Genomic DNA, 15,217 nt, shown 5'->3' with positions numbered 1-15,217 from the left:
CGTGCCCTTATATTAAGGCTGAATCGAAAAAAAAGCGGAAATCTTCAGAGAATTCCAGAGGGGGGGGGTCATGGTGTTTAAGGGGCTACACCTCAAATGCTGTTGGAGCTACCAAGCTGAAATTTGGCACGGGCAGGTAGAACTGTCGCTCGGTACTGCATGCCAAATTTCAGGGCAAAAACTTAAAAATTGAGGATTTGGGAGTAATCTAAAATACCAACTGCCAGTTTTTTCTGACACTCAGGACCACTTTTCTGCTGTTCTCTATGGGGGATTTTTGGGAAGGCATAACTCAGGGTATGGGGCAAATTTAGACTTGGGATTTGTTTTATTAGGTAGCTATTGTTCCAGGGTAGGACCTTTTAGGGTTTAGGTAATTGAGAAAGTGGCAGTTTTTAAACTATTACCTCACAATTGCACCATTATAGAGGTAGGAAGATTAAATTCTTTGCACAACCTTAGTAGGAGCCTCCAGCAGGTGTACTCACTGTGGCTTCACTTGGGTGCACCAAGATGGCTGTCCTCTACGGGTGGTTGCGGGGGCCGGGACCCAGGGGAGGGGTGGTAGCAGGCGTTAGCTATGGCCGGGACGGTAGTGGGCGGCGGCGGAGGTGATGTGGGCAGCAGGACCCGGGGGAGGTAGCAGCATACAGATGCAGGCTTGGATCTGAAAGATCCATGATACCTGCATCTGTGTATAAATAAACAAACAAAAAGTATGGTGGTCGCTCATATCAGCTTAAGGACATAGCACAGGTGCTTGTAAAGGGCGGGGTTTACACTGAACACAGAAATAAAAGGAATTTGCCCTCCAGTACACTGCAGCAATGTCAACAAAAAATACTTAAATCCTACATGATAATAGAGATTCAGAGGTATTAGTTACTAACATTTGCAAATATATGAATAAGCGCCAGGCCATCGTCAAGTCTCCTCTATGCTGGCATCCCTAACATTAAGGGGTTCACGTCCAAGAAGCAAGGTACCCCAAAAAATTCCAGCCAAGGACCATCCCCAGGGCATCACACGAAAAGGGGAAAAATAAGGTGATAGTGAAGTGTAAAGATTAGATGTGTAAAGATAAATCAATGAGTGTTAATGAAATAAGAAAGAATTAAAATTACATAAATAATAAACAAACAATTAGAAAAGTGATAAAAAATATCTATAATAATAATTCCTTTTTTTTCTATGAATAAACAAACACAGAAGCACAGACGGGATCAGTGGGACCCGTCTGTGCTTCTGTGTTTTAAAATAAAAGAAAACCTGCGTAAAAAAAAAAAAATGTCATGCCCCCCCCAAAACCCCCCCCTCCCAACAACCAGCACCCGGCTTTGGAGACCCAGTACTGGTTGTGCTAAATACAGGGGACAAATTACGCAGGGATCCCCCGTATGAAGCACAACCAGCACCAGGCTTTTCAGAACCAGTCCTGGTTGCAAAAATATGGGGGACAAATGACGTAGGGGTCCCGCGTATTCATCGCAGCCAGCACTGGGCTCTTAGCTGGTCCTGGAAATACAGGGGGGAAAAATGCATAGGGTCCCCCTGTATTTTCCAGCAGCAGCACCGCACCCTTTCTAGCAGGGGGGCGATGCCACAGCCAGGGGAGCCATTTCACCGTGCCCCCCAGCCGAAGAATAACCCCTGACCACTAGTCAGCCCAGGCCGGGGATCCCTGGGGAGCTGGGGAACCCCCCAATAAAGGTGTCCCCCTCTCCAGGGCACCCCAGGCTAATAGCCCGGGACTATCCCCGGCACCCTTGGCCGGTGGGTGCCGGGTTGATGTAAAGTGTGGTGTGCTGAATACAACAGACCCCTATGTCATTTGTCTCCCATATTTTGTCAACCAGGACTGGTTCTGAAAAGCCTGGTGCTGGTTGTGCTTCATACGGGGGACCCCTACATCGTTTGTCCCCTGTATTTAACAAAACCAGTACTGACTTTTCAAAGCCCGGCGCTGGTTGTTTTTTTTTTTAAACACAAGCACAGATGGCTCTCACTGATCCTGTCCGTGCTTCTGTATCTGTTTATGTATACACAGATGCAGGTATCATGGATCTTTCAGAACCGAGCCTGCATCTATCTGCTGCTACCTCCCCCAGGTCCTGTCGCCTGCACCACCGCCGCCCGCACTGCCGCCGCTAACGTCACCAGGTCCTGGCCGCAGCTAACACCCGCTGCCCCCCCTCCCCCGCCTGCAGCAAATGGCCGCTTCCTGTCCCCGAGCCCACCGTCACTACCACCCGCATCGGCCAGCCAACTTGGTGCACCCAAGTGAAGCCGCAGTGAGTACTGCTGGAGGCTCCTACTGAGGCTGCACAACAAGTTGAAACTTCCTGTCTCTACAATGTCGGATTTGTGAGGTAATAGTTTAAAAACTGCAACTTTCTCAATTACCTAAACCCTAAAAGCACCTACCCTGGAGCAATAGCTACCAAATAAAACAAAACCGCAAGTCTAAATTCGCCCCTTACCCATACATACCTACCCTCCCGGTTTTCGCGGGAGGCTCCCGATTTTTCGGGTAACCCCTCGCACCCCCGGAAGGGTAGGCATTTCTCCCGCATTCTGCCCACTTCCTAGTGAAGTGGGCAGAATTAGGAGAATACCCGCGGCAATCGCGGGTCTCCGTGAAGGGGGCGGGGCTTAAGCTGTGATTCTGCATGAATTACAGCATTTGGCCCCGCCCCCTATGTAAATTGTGCCCAATCGTGGCAATTTTACCGCGTGGGGGCGGGGCTTAATGACACGAATCGTCAAGCTCCGCCCCCGTCGGCCCCCTGCTGCATCTCTTACCCGGGCTTCTCCCGGGAAGAGAATATTAAAGGTAGGCAACCCTGCCCTTACCCTGAGTTATGCCTATCCAAAAATCCTCCATAGAGAACAGCAGAAAAGTGGGCCTAATTGAGTGTCAGAAAAATCTGACAGTTGGTACTTTAGATTACTCCCAAATCCTAATTTTTTATGTTTTTACCCTGACATTTGGCATGCAGTACCGAGCGACAGTTCTACCCGCCCGTGCCAAATTTCAGCTTGGTACCTCCAATAGCTTTTGAGGTGTAGCCCCTTAAACACCATGCCCCCCCTCAGGAGTTCTTTATAGGAGAATTCTGTTTTTTTCAAGGGGACCCCTACGTCATTTGTCCCCTGTATTTTGGCAACCAGGACTGGCTCTGATTAGCCTGGTGTGGTTGTGCTTAATACAGGGGACCCCTATGTCGTTTGTCCCCTGTATTTAGCACAACCAGCACTGGGGTTCAAAAGCCTGATGCTGGTTGTGCTGTGGGGGCACGTAATTTTTTTTTTTTATATTACACATTAATTTTTTTAAAAGATGCATGGATGGATCTTAGGGCCTGATTCAGAGCCGGACGCTATTTGCGCTCGCTCGTTCAGAAAAAGGGTCCGGATATTTAAATAGAGCGCTCGCTCTTTGCGGTCTGTTGACGCCTCTATGTCTGAACGAGCGAACGAAACATGCGCTCGCTATTTTTTATAAAACGCCCCCTGGCCGCTCGCATCCTACGTCATCTCCGCTATTTATTAGATTAATCGAGTACATCGAAAAGCGTATGAACTGCTCGCAGTGCTTGTGGTTGGATTTTCCTACAGCAATCATGCGAACAGTTCAGGCTAAGAAACAACCAAGTGACGTTGTCGATGACGCTTCTTTGTTAATTATGCACACCCTTAAAACGCCCGTTTTGACCGTTTGGCACGCCTGTGTTCGGATCTCCACATTCCCTGTTTTCAAGCACCTTCCCCTGTTACCACCCACAAACGCCTCATTCTGTCACTCAAATTAGCAGGCATTCGCTATTTTGCGAGCACACAATTTCCGACCGCAATGAATGGTTCGCGCATGCGTATTACAAACCATACGCATGCGCAGTTGTGCGAACATCGCTCGGAGCGAACGAGCGCCCGCTTACGAGCGGCTCTGAATCAGGTCCTTAATTCCAATGAGCACACAATTCTGTGCATTAGCAGCTCCACCACTTTGTGAGTGACAGCAATCTCACTCTCTGAGAGTACTGAATCTTTTTTGCCTTGATAAAGCTCCTAGCGAAATGCCGCGTCGGTCTTGCAGCGTGCCTCGCTGTCTTCCATTATGCTCTATCATGATATACATGTTTGATTGAATAATAGCTAGTGAAAACCTGAGAGTGTTTTAATATTTAAATGTGTAATGACAGCGAGGTCTATGCCAGACTTTTATGTGTATAAAACAGTGTATAAACGCTTGACTCCTGTCTGACCCAGTATATGAGAGACCAATACAGGAATATTCACCTACTTTATACACAGACAGGAGACAACAATACACTAGTGCAGTCCTGGCCACCTGTGGCTCTCCAGCTGTTGTGAAACTACAAGTCCCAGCATGCCTTGCCAGAGTATTAGCATTCCCTAATAGCAAAACTGTGGCAAGGCATGCTGGGACTTGTAGTTTCACAACAGCTGGAGAGTCACAGGTTGGCCAGCCTGCACTAGTGAATTCAGCCACACATGTCTATTCCCACTAGAATTATTTGTTGTCAGTGAGATAAATGAGTACATATAAATGAAACACCTGGTATTAATCTACATACTCATTTTCCAGAATGCACCCCCATTCAAATTATACAGCATACATTTCTCTGAATAGGAGAGAGTGCAATTTTGGGTGAATGTTATACATCATTATTTATCCCTATTTAATGAGGACAGATATGTGGAAATACTAACCACACTGGATACACAAAGAATGTACAGTCACTGTTAGGGTGCCCACACACATACCGATATACTTACGATCCGACGATGTGTCCGATTTCCCTTGAAATTCTCCTCGGCAGCTCTGCAGCCAGACTTTTTTATAGTGCATTGTGTCCTAGATTATCAGACCTGCCGTACTGCACGGCAGATCGGAAGATGCGATGTGCGACCTGCGGGAGCGCGAATCGCATCGTGATCGTGGACTCACGATTTGGGCATTTTTTACCCGATCTGTCTTTCCAATGTGTCGGAATCAGCCAGATCGGGAAAAAAAATCACTATGTGTGTGGGTACCTTACGTTTTGGGAGAACTACCTATCAATAGTTGATTGACAACACTGAGTAAAAAATAGATATGCTCCTGACATAAAAAGTAGTGGGTTCTTGACTCACTGGATACTGGCCTATCTATCTGTCTGATCAAGTATAATGAGAGATTAAGTACAGAAATGTTCTCCTGTATACAGACAGGTGATAGCCATATACTAGTGAATTCAGTTTCATATGTGTCTTCCCATTAGATTTTTGACAATGAGAAAGATGGATGCCTACAAATGATGCATTTGATGATAATTTACATACTTATTTCCCAGGATGCACCTTTACTAAAACTACACAGCGTATATCACCCTAAATAGTGCAATTTCTGGGGGAATGCTATGTGCCACTCTCTACCCCTAATTAATGAGGACTGACACATGGAAGTATTAACCATATCTGATACCCAATAAATATATACATCCACTATTAGGGTAACAACCCCTTTGGGAGAACCACTTATTAATAGTCTATTGATAACAATACGTAAAAAAATAGATATGTTCCTGATGAAATAAGTGGCGGGTTCCTGTATACTGAACTAATAGATTCCTGTTATCCACTGCAAGGAATTATACAGGATTAACTGAGTTCACTAATATAAACTAAATTATTTTTGTCTAACTGTCAACTTTGAGTATAACTCACTGGATACTAGTCTATTTATCGAAAGGCGATAGTTTTCTAAATATACACAATTCACAATGTCAGTTTGAAACATTATGAATGACTCTTGACCAATCATAGAAGGTCTAATTTATTGAATTGTGTAAAATACAGACAGAAAACAGAGAAATTTTGTAACTCCAAATAATTGGTGATAGTATAACATTTGAGAGTACAGCAAGGACGCTGCATCAGTTTTAAAACACGTATTTCATACTTTATCACATTTTCTATATATTTTTAACCCATTTTTCGCTATTGTTTTGTATTATTTGAATTATAATAAAAGTTATGTTTTAATATAATGAATTTCTAGTGCACCACCTTTTGGACATTTCAGTTTTTCTCTTTGTTCTTCTAAAGGTGCCCACACACATACCGACTATACTCACGTTCCGACGATGTGTCCGATTTCCCTTGAAACTCTCCCGGCAGCTCTGCTCACTATATGCTGTGCAATCTTCGTCCAATCTTCATCCGATCTCCTGCAGCCAGACTTTTTCACAGTGTATTTGAGTCTAGATCGTCAGATCTGCCCTACAGCACGGCAGATCTGAAGATGCGATGTGCGACCTGTCGTTCAGATGTGTCGGAATCGGCCAGATTGGGGGAAAAATCGCTATGTGTGTGGCCAGCTTAAGAGTGCTGAATCTGCAGTTAACCACAGGGTGTGATGGCATACCATATCTGTATTGCGCAAGGAACTCGTCCATTAAGGCGTCAGCCTTAATGATTGGAATTTCATTGCATTTTTTAGTTTGAGTGGCACAAATTCAGTAGGTTTTGTGAAATTTCAGATCATGTCTAAGAAGCCTTAATGGGACTTGTGAAACCTTATGGTTTTTTGTCTATGGAAAAAAAAAATAATATATATATATATATATATATATATATATATATATATAGATAGATAGATAGATAGATAGATAGATAGATAGATAGATAGATAGATAGATAGATATAACATCTAGGTGCATTCACCTGCTTGTAGAATAGAACAAATGTCTTTATTGAAACTTGTCAGCAATGAAAAATCACCAAAGTTTCAGTCCCCTATGGAACTTTGTATATGTGTGGGTGTTTATATATATATAATTCTGGTTAAGTGAATGTTCTTTATTGACTTGATCATCCAATATGCTATCAGTGTTAGTCAGTTTATGTATGTTCCAATTACCATGGGGGTGGGGGGGGGGGGTTCTTGCTGTTTATTGCAATTACTTATGTTCCAAAGTAGATGTTTGAGAATTATTATTGTTTCAGTGGGTGACCTGGAGCTTATGCGGGCCAGAGGCCATTGACTGCCCAGGACTCATGGAAGTCAAAATTTTGCATATTTTCACAAATTATAACCCAACTTGAGATGTGCCAGAGAGAAAGAAGGAAATAAAACCAATTAATATTACAACAGACAACACATATCGCTTGGCAGCAGAGGATACATCCTACCTTTAACCATCATAAAACGACCGTACCCATCTTAGCACAGAGACTTAGAGACTGCTGTCATAACCTTATTTATATGGCCATAAAACCTTGTTGTAAATGGAAAAACATAGCTGCAAGGTGGTTTGTTAATACTCGCCAGCTCCCCAGGCAGGCGTGGCCACTAATCTTGGGTTAATCTACAATGAGGAGGGTTGATTAGTAAAGTGGGTGTGTTCTGACATGATTAGAATTTTGCTTCCTGTTGGAGAGCTAGTTGAGAGAGAACCTGTCACTGTTTGGATGTGTGCTTTCCCACTTCAAGTACAACACAGAGTTTAAGATATCTAGCTGAAGTTACAAGTCTGCATGATCAATGAATTCATTTCAAGGTCCTCCATGGGAAGGCCCAGCAATGTATGGTACGTCTGTGTTCTCCTGCTCTCTTCATGTCATGTCTTGTCCGGGGGATGTTCTGACTAATCTTTAAAGTGTACATTATATGCTAATAATACTATCAGTAGTAATTTGCATTGTATAATTAATACATGTTTTATGTTACAGAGCAGAGGAAAAAATATTCCAATTCGAATGTCATCATGCATGAAACATCTCAGTACAACGTTGAGGTAAGTGTACGTTTTACTACTGTGTTTGTAATTGTACAATGCTATGGAGTATTTTGCGCTATATAAATTATCAATGATAATGGTAATAATTGCAGATGACTGTATGGTGATAAATAGCAGAAGCACTAGTGTCACTGGGAAATCAGATGTGCAATAGACAATTAGCCTGAGGATTATGGCTAGGAGAGTCACGGTGCACTATGGACGTTTATAGATTCTGTGGCAATGAAATTGGGTGTGGACGTGAGAAGAGTCTGTTATTTATTTATTCCTAGTTCTGTTATATATTTCTACCTAGGGACACCTCTGGTATATATCTGTATGTACATGCTGTGATTCTTTTCCAGTGATGTGGGCAGGACGCAATGCCATAATTCCCTATGAAACGCGTCATCGCCAGGCGATGTAAATGTCACATGCAATTCACCCTCCTACCATGTACACATTATACCCCATTATTGTTTCCAATATCGCTTTCCACAAAGGAAATCTTGTTTTGTGCTTAACCACAAAGCTAGGCACATCAGTACGTCTACTCCTTTCTTACACCCATGCTGGTCCTATGCACATGCCACATATTACTTTGTAAATGTATGAGCAAAGCTGCTTTTACACTGAGCAGTGGACAATTTACATTTTCTATATTACCTCCTACTGTATGTGTCTATCCATAAAATGCTACATATCCGTGTCAGTGGATATTGGATAACTTTCTAAATACAGTATGTGTAAAGAGATGTATCACGTATGTCTGTGTATATTGAATATATATAATATATTGTTTATATATATGTAGCACATATCTTTGTCAGTTTACAGCTCTATTAAATATATATAGGAACTTATATATGTTCCTATATATTAGCAGTTTGTGTTATACTACCATGTACTGTAACATACAAGTGACATTTTGGTTGCATGAGTTGTCTATGTACTGACATACATACATCAGCCATAACCTTAAAACAACTGCCAAATATTGTGTAGATCCCTCTCGTGCCGCCAAACCAGTTCTGACCCATCGAGGCACCTCTGAAGGTGTCCTGTGGTATCTGGCAGCAAGACGATAGCAGCAGAACATTTAAGTCCTATAATGCCGCGTACACACTAGACGATATGCTCCATGAGCAATATCGTCTAGTGTTTCTCCTGCAGTGCCGAGCTCAGTGTCATTAACGACATGGAGCACACACACTGAACAATATCATTAACGATATCGCTCAGTGACATCACTGGCAGCATCCCTAAACATGCACAGCCTGACGATATCGTTAGATTGGCCTGCATGTTCAGACGATAAATATCTTTAATGATCCGCGAGACAGCACATCATTAACAATATCTTATCTTGCATACACAGTGGACGATACTGTGAGTGATTAAACGATAACGTTATCGTTCAATCGTTCACAATATCGGCAAGTGTGTACGCGAGGTGGAGCTTCCATGGCTCGGACTAGTTTTTCCAGCACATTCCACAGATGCTCGATTGGATTGAGATCTGGGGAATTTGGAGGCCAAGTTAACACCTTGTTCTCTTGGTCATGTTCCTCAAACCGTTCCTTAACAATTGTTTCAGTGTGGCATGGCGCATTATCCTGCTGTAAGAGGCCACTGCCATCAGGGAATACCGTTGCCATGAAGGGGTGTACAATGTTTAGGTAGGTGGTACATGTCAAAGTACAGATGTGTCCTCATACAGCTAGCCTCCTTGTGCGTTTAACAACCCTTCTAATCGCACCATGCCGTGGCGTGACTTGGTAGCACCAAGCGTCTTTTTGTGCGGCTTTTTACCTTCAAAATTAACACAGTGATGTAAATAGCTAGCAGAAACAGCTTCTGCTGATTACAATGATAGGCAGAATGCCTATGTTTTCTGTGCATCTGCGGGTGTATCTGTATCTGCATGCAAAACGCTACGTTACAGTGTTACAGCCGCTGACAGTGTAACAAAGCATTTCATATGCAGATACACCCGCAGTCACACACAGAACATAGGCATGCTGCATATCAGCAGATTTAATCAGAAGCTGCTTGTGCCATCTATTCGCATGTGTGAATAAGACGCATTTGAAGGTAGACAGACGCTTGGCGCTACCAAGGCACATGGAGCTCCCGAGTTATGTGTGGTGCGAATTGTAGCGCATGGAGGATAGAAGTACAGTATGTGGACACATCTGTAACATCCACATGAACGCCAGGACCCAAGGTTTCTCAGCAGAGCATTGCACAGAGCTTCACACTGCCTCCGCCGGTGTTCCTTCTTCCCATACTGCATCCTGGTGCCATCTCTTCCCCAGGTAAATGATGCACAGGCAATAGGTTTTCTACATAATGCATTGCTCGAAGTGAGAATTTATAGGTAGTGGTATGGAAATTTGAATACCCCCCAGCAGCACAATACACACCCCTTCTTCCCCACTGACCTGTGGACTGTCCTCCAGGGTCTCCTCATCGGGGAGCCTGTCTAGGCTGAATTATGGGTGGCTGAGGCTCCTAAACAGGATAGAGTCACAGCAGCTGAGCGGCGTCTTACTTTTTCTGCGTCCTGGAGCACCGACAGCAGAGCAGATGTCCCGCCCCTGAACCAGCTCGTCGGGTGAACTGACTTGTCAGGGATCCATGACGCTGGTAACTTTGGATGACTTGACCAGTACATATCGGCTGCCACTCAAAAGAAAGGACAGGTTTCAAATCCGGCGCTGGGCGGAAGCCAATGAGAAGCTGCCACTTGGCAGCTTCTCATTGGCTGGCAAGCCGCGATTAGCTCTTAGCCGCGCCAGAGGTAAGAGAAGCTTCCCTTTTCTTTATTGGCAGCTAGTCCGCGAGCCAGGATTGGCTGGCGGCCAGTGCCAACTTTAAACTGCAGTGAGGGACCCGATGCTCCCGGCTCCGTCCCAGCACTGACTGCCGCTTGTTGAGATGTGTCCCCAGCGGGACACATCTTGCACAATGCTGCTGCTGGTCCTGTGCTGGAATCCCATACTCGATCCCAGTGCTGGTACAAAAAAAAATAAGTGGTGGCGGGAAGTGGCGGTATGTCATACCGCCGTATTCTGCCCTACTTCGAGCACTGACATGATGTATAAGAAAACATCATTCATCAGACCAGGCCACCTTTTTCCATTGCTCTATGGTTCAATTATGACACTTACCTGCCCATTGTAAGCACTTTCAGCAATGTACAGGAGTCAGCCTGAGCATTATGACTGGCCTGCGTCTACGCAGCCCCATATGCAGCAAGCTGTGATGCACTGTGTACACTGACTCCTTTCTATCATAAAAACGGCAGGTCTTGTGGGGTGTTCCCGGTATACAGTCATTAGTACCTATAAAAAGTGGTTCAAGAAAGGACAACCGGTTAACCGGTGACAGGGTAATGTGTGCCCAGGGCTCATTGATACGTGTGGGGGTTGAAGGCTAGCCCATCTGGTCTGATCCAAAAGAACTAATGTAACACAAACTTAATGTAATGCTACAAGCTGTGATGCACTGTGTATACTGACACCTTTCTATCAAGCCAGCATTACATTACGTTTGTGCTACATTAGTTCTTTTGGATTAATTAGGCCCCACCCCTTTCCCTGGAAAAGCCTGTGATTCGCGAGTCTGCGATGACGGGGTGGGGCTAAATGACACACTTGCATTGTTTAGCCACGCCCCCTCATCATGGACCCGCAAATTTCCCATTAAATCTCCTAATCCTGCCCGCTTCACTGGGAAGTGGGCAGGATGCGGGAGATCTGCGTACACTTCGGGGGGTGCGGGGGACTACCCGAAACATCAGGAGCCTCCCGTGACTTCCGGGAGTGTAGGCAAGTATGGTCCAAGTTAGTCTTAATTTATATCTGCACATGACATTTCTACTAATAATTTGGAAAGGGTCATATGCAGACAGTATCACTGATGTTGGCAGCAGATGATATTTATATAGCTCAGCACAACAGCGTGTGATCACCATTCCCAAGTGCCAGAGGAAAGCTGGTTAGACTCAAAGGTCGTTTCCTCATCCTTAAATGCCCGTACACATGGGCATTAACACTACGCGATCAACAAAGTTTTTTTTTAGAGTATTTACCAGTAAGCCCAAGAAGTAATATAAGCTAATATACCTTTAAATACCCACTTTCTGATAAAATTATCAATGCCTGCAGTTCTAATGGGAGTGATTATTAAGTATATAGGAGCTGATTCTGAGTTGGGAGCAAAGCAAAGCAAAGTAGTAACTTTGCACCCAGGCAAACCATATAGCAATGCGAGGGGTGCAAATACATTTATTATTTTTGCATGCAGCGTAAATACTGGCTGCATTTGCATGTAGCCCACAAATACTGGGCAGCTTTATTTGTACATTACAATTCAGATTAGAGCTAGGACACAGGCAGTCCTTTGAAATATAAATCTCTTTGCACATTTAAATTTAGCCCCACCTCCAGAGCAATATGATCGTGCCAATGTGCAAAGTTACTTCTTACTTCTGTTCAGGGGTGTATCTAAGGGTCAGAGCACCCCAGGCAAAATAATTGACTGGCGCCCCCCTCCCCCCCAGCTCTCCCCCTCACAGCCCCGTCCCCTCACACAGCTTTTACTATTTTAATAGTAAAAAAAAACACACTTTTACTTCCACATGAAAAAAAAACAGCCTGCCACCCTTCTAAGACACCACTCCCCAGCCACCCATAGCAGGTCACCTTCTGTGACCCCACTCCCCAGCCAGCCCCCCTTCTAAGTCCCCACTCCCCAGCCAGCCCCCATTCTAAAGTCCCCACTCCCCAGCCAGCCCTAGCAGGTCACCTTCTGTGACCCCACTCCCCAGCCAGCCCCCCTTCTAAGTCCCCACTCCTCAGCCAGACCCCATTCTAAAGTCCCCACTCCCCAGCCAGACCCCATTCTAAAGTCCCCACTCCCCAGCCAGACCCCATTCTAAAGTCCCCACTCCCCGGCCAGCCCTAGTAGGTCACCTTCTGTGACCCCACACCCCAGCCAGCCCCATTCTAAGTCCTGACTCCCCAGCCAGCCCCCATGCTAAGTCCCCACTCCCCAGCCAGCCCTAGCAGGTCACCTTCTTTGACCCCACTCCCCAGCCAGCCCCCCTTCTAAGTCCCCACTCCCCAGCCAGCCCCCATTCTAAAGTCCCCACTCCCCAGCCAGCTCCCATTCTAAAGTCCCCACTCCCCAGCCAACCCCGGCAGGTCCCATGCCGTGCCCCCAATCCCCACTTACCTTGTTGTTGCAGTGGTCTCGCGGGCCACGGCTCCTCTGTCCTCTCTTTAGCACTGGTCACGCATGCCGGGTCTTCTCTCCACACTAAAAAAAAAACTCATCTCACGGCGCCGGCAGGTGCGTAGCCGCGCACTACAGGAAGCTGCATGGATGAGGCTGCTGCTGCCAGCCCTCCCCGGGCTTGTGCAGCTTCCCGAAGTGCACGCCTACCGGCGCCGGGAGATGAAGGGGGTAATTTTTAAGAGAAGACCCAGTGCGTATCTACCACCTGGCCAAGGATGGCACCGCTGGGTGGCGCCCCCCCCTCGACCGGCGCCCCTGGCAATTGCCATCCTGGCCAATGTGTAGATACGCCCCTGCTTCTATTAGAAACTCCTTTGAACGCTCAGTTAAATGCAAGTACAAAGTACAAGGGTTTCCAAAGGAGATTAGTAGAGATGACTTTTGTTTGGAGGAAGTACTGTAGGATTAGTCCACAATTAGAATCACAGGATATTTGCAGAGACGTCTTTCTTTTTACCATTGCCTGAATGGCGCCTCATTCTCAGAGCAGCAATGAGACCATCAGCTTCAGTCAGGGGCGTTTCTAGAGAGGAGGGGGCCCATGTGCAGTCTCTGACACGGGCCCCCTCCTCTCCCCCCGGCGGCCGGCAGCGCACTGAGCTGTGCATGGCCAGCGCCGGAGTTATAGACTCTGGGCACTAGAGTGTGCCCAGAGTCTATAGTGTTTGCTCAGATCACTGGGAAAATGGCCGCCGCACCCATTTTCCCTGTACTGCGCATGCGCAAACGATGGGAAAATGGCCGCCGTGGCCATTTTCCAGACGTTTTACGGCGCCGGACCCCCGCGCCGACGTGGGACTCTGGAGAGGTAAATAATATTATGGGTGCGCGGTGTGCGGTGCGAGGCCCCCCTGGACCCAGGGGCCTGTGTTCCCTGCATACCCTGCACCCATTATAGAATCTATAGATACGCCCTGGCTTCAGTTTATAACAAGTGATTTATCACTTCATCATTTAATCACCCTGATCCACTGTGCCAGATTCTACTGTGCATGCGCAGGCCTTCGGGAATATGGCGCCATGTTTCTGGTGATTTCTCTGTGCAGACCTCAGGTAATTGGCGGCTGCTCCATTTCCATGGTGATTTCTGCTATGGCGAGGGAGAGATTAATACAATGTATGGGTGCAGGACCCAGTGCCCTGTGTACATCGCACACCCTGCACTCATAATAGATACACCTATGGGAGGGGCACATCTTCAGTTAACCGTAAATCATAGTATTTGTTTGCTACATGGTTATGCATATCACACAATCATAGCCCTGCCTCCTCCTGTGTAATGCCACGGTTTGCAGCTGGTGGGAGGTGGGAGGGGGCATGATTGCACAACTTGACTTGAACACGCCAAAAATCAAGTATGGGAAGTATGTAAAGGGGTGACATAAGGGTATGAAAAGACTTAACACCCACCTTAATAAGATTTCACTTCACCAATTGCTGGCCTGTCCCTGTCATCCTGTCTTAGTTATTGCCAATAACAAAGACCGGATGGCAGGGACAGGCCAACGCTAATATTGAGGTAGCTTGTCCTAAGACCTGTCCAAGACCTTTTGTGTTGAAGTGGGATACCGTTGGAGGGGATTATGGCGGTCAGAATGCCGGCGCCGGAATTCCAACAGCTCTCAGAAACCCGGCGCCGGCATCCCGTCTGCCAGTATCTCAAAGGTAAGTACCAGGGTTAGGGGGAGGCTTAGCGTTAGGGGTTAGGCACAAACGGGGGAGGCAGTGTCATTTCTAGAGAGGAGGGGGCCCGTGTGCAGTCTACAACACGGGCCCCCTCCTCTCCGCCCGGCGGCCGGCAGCACACTGAGCTGTGCGCGACCAGCGCCGGAGTTATAGACTCTGGGCACTAGAGTGTGCCCTGAATCTATAATGTATGCACAGGTCACCGGGAAAATGGCCGCGACAGCCAATTTCCCTGTACTGCGCATGCGCAAACGATGGGAAAATGGCCGCCGCGGCCATTTTCCAGTTGTTTTACAGCGCCGGACCCCCGCGCCGATGTGGGACTCCAGAGAGGTAAGTAATGTTATGGGTGCAGGGTGTGCGGTGCGGGGCCCCCCTGGATCCAGGGGCCCTTGTTCCCTGCAAACCCTGCACCCATTATAAATACCCCCATGGGGGGAGGG

At 46.4% G+C, this 15,217-nt stretch overlaps 1 protein-coding gene across 1 annotated transcript in view; it reads left to right on the top strand.

Moving 5' to 3' along the window:
- EPS8L2 (EPS8 signaling adaptor L2) overlaps window positions 1-15,217 on the top strand; it is a 258,096-nt gene that overhangs the window by 163,551 nt on the left and 79,328 nt on the right. Inside the window, exon 4 of the mRNA XM_088471000.1 lies at window positions 7,738-7,802. Within this exon, the coding sequence (XP_088327126.1) occupies window positions 7,738-7,802 (65 nt within the window). The remainder of the gene's footprint in view (window positions 1-7,737; window positions 7,803-15,217) is intronic.

This window comes from Taudactylus pleione, unplaced genomic scaffold (assembly GCF_031769625.1).
Source record: "Taudactylus pleione unplaced genomic scaffold, aTauple2 ptg000109l, whole genome shotgun sequence".
NCBI lineage: Eukaryota > Metazoa > Chordata > Amphibia > Anura > Myobatrachidae > Taudactylus > Taudactylus pleione.
Note: the sequence above shows the minus strand (reverse complement) of the source record. Positions and strands in the feature narration are given on the sequence as shown.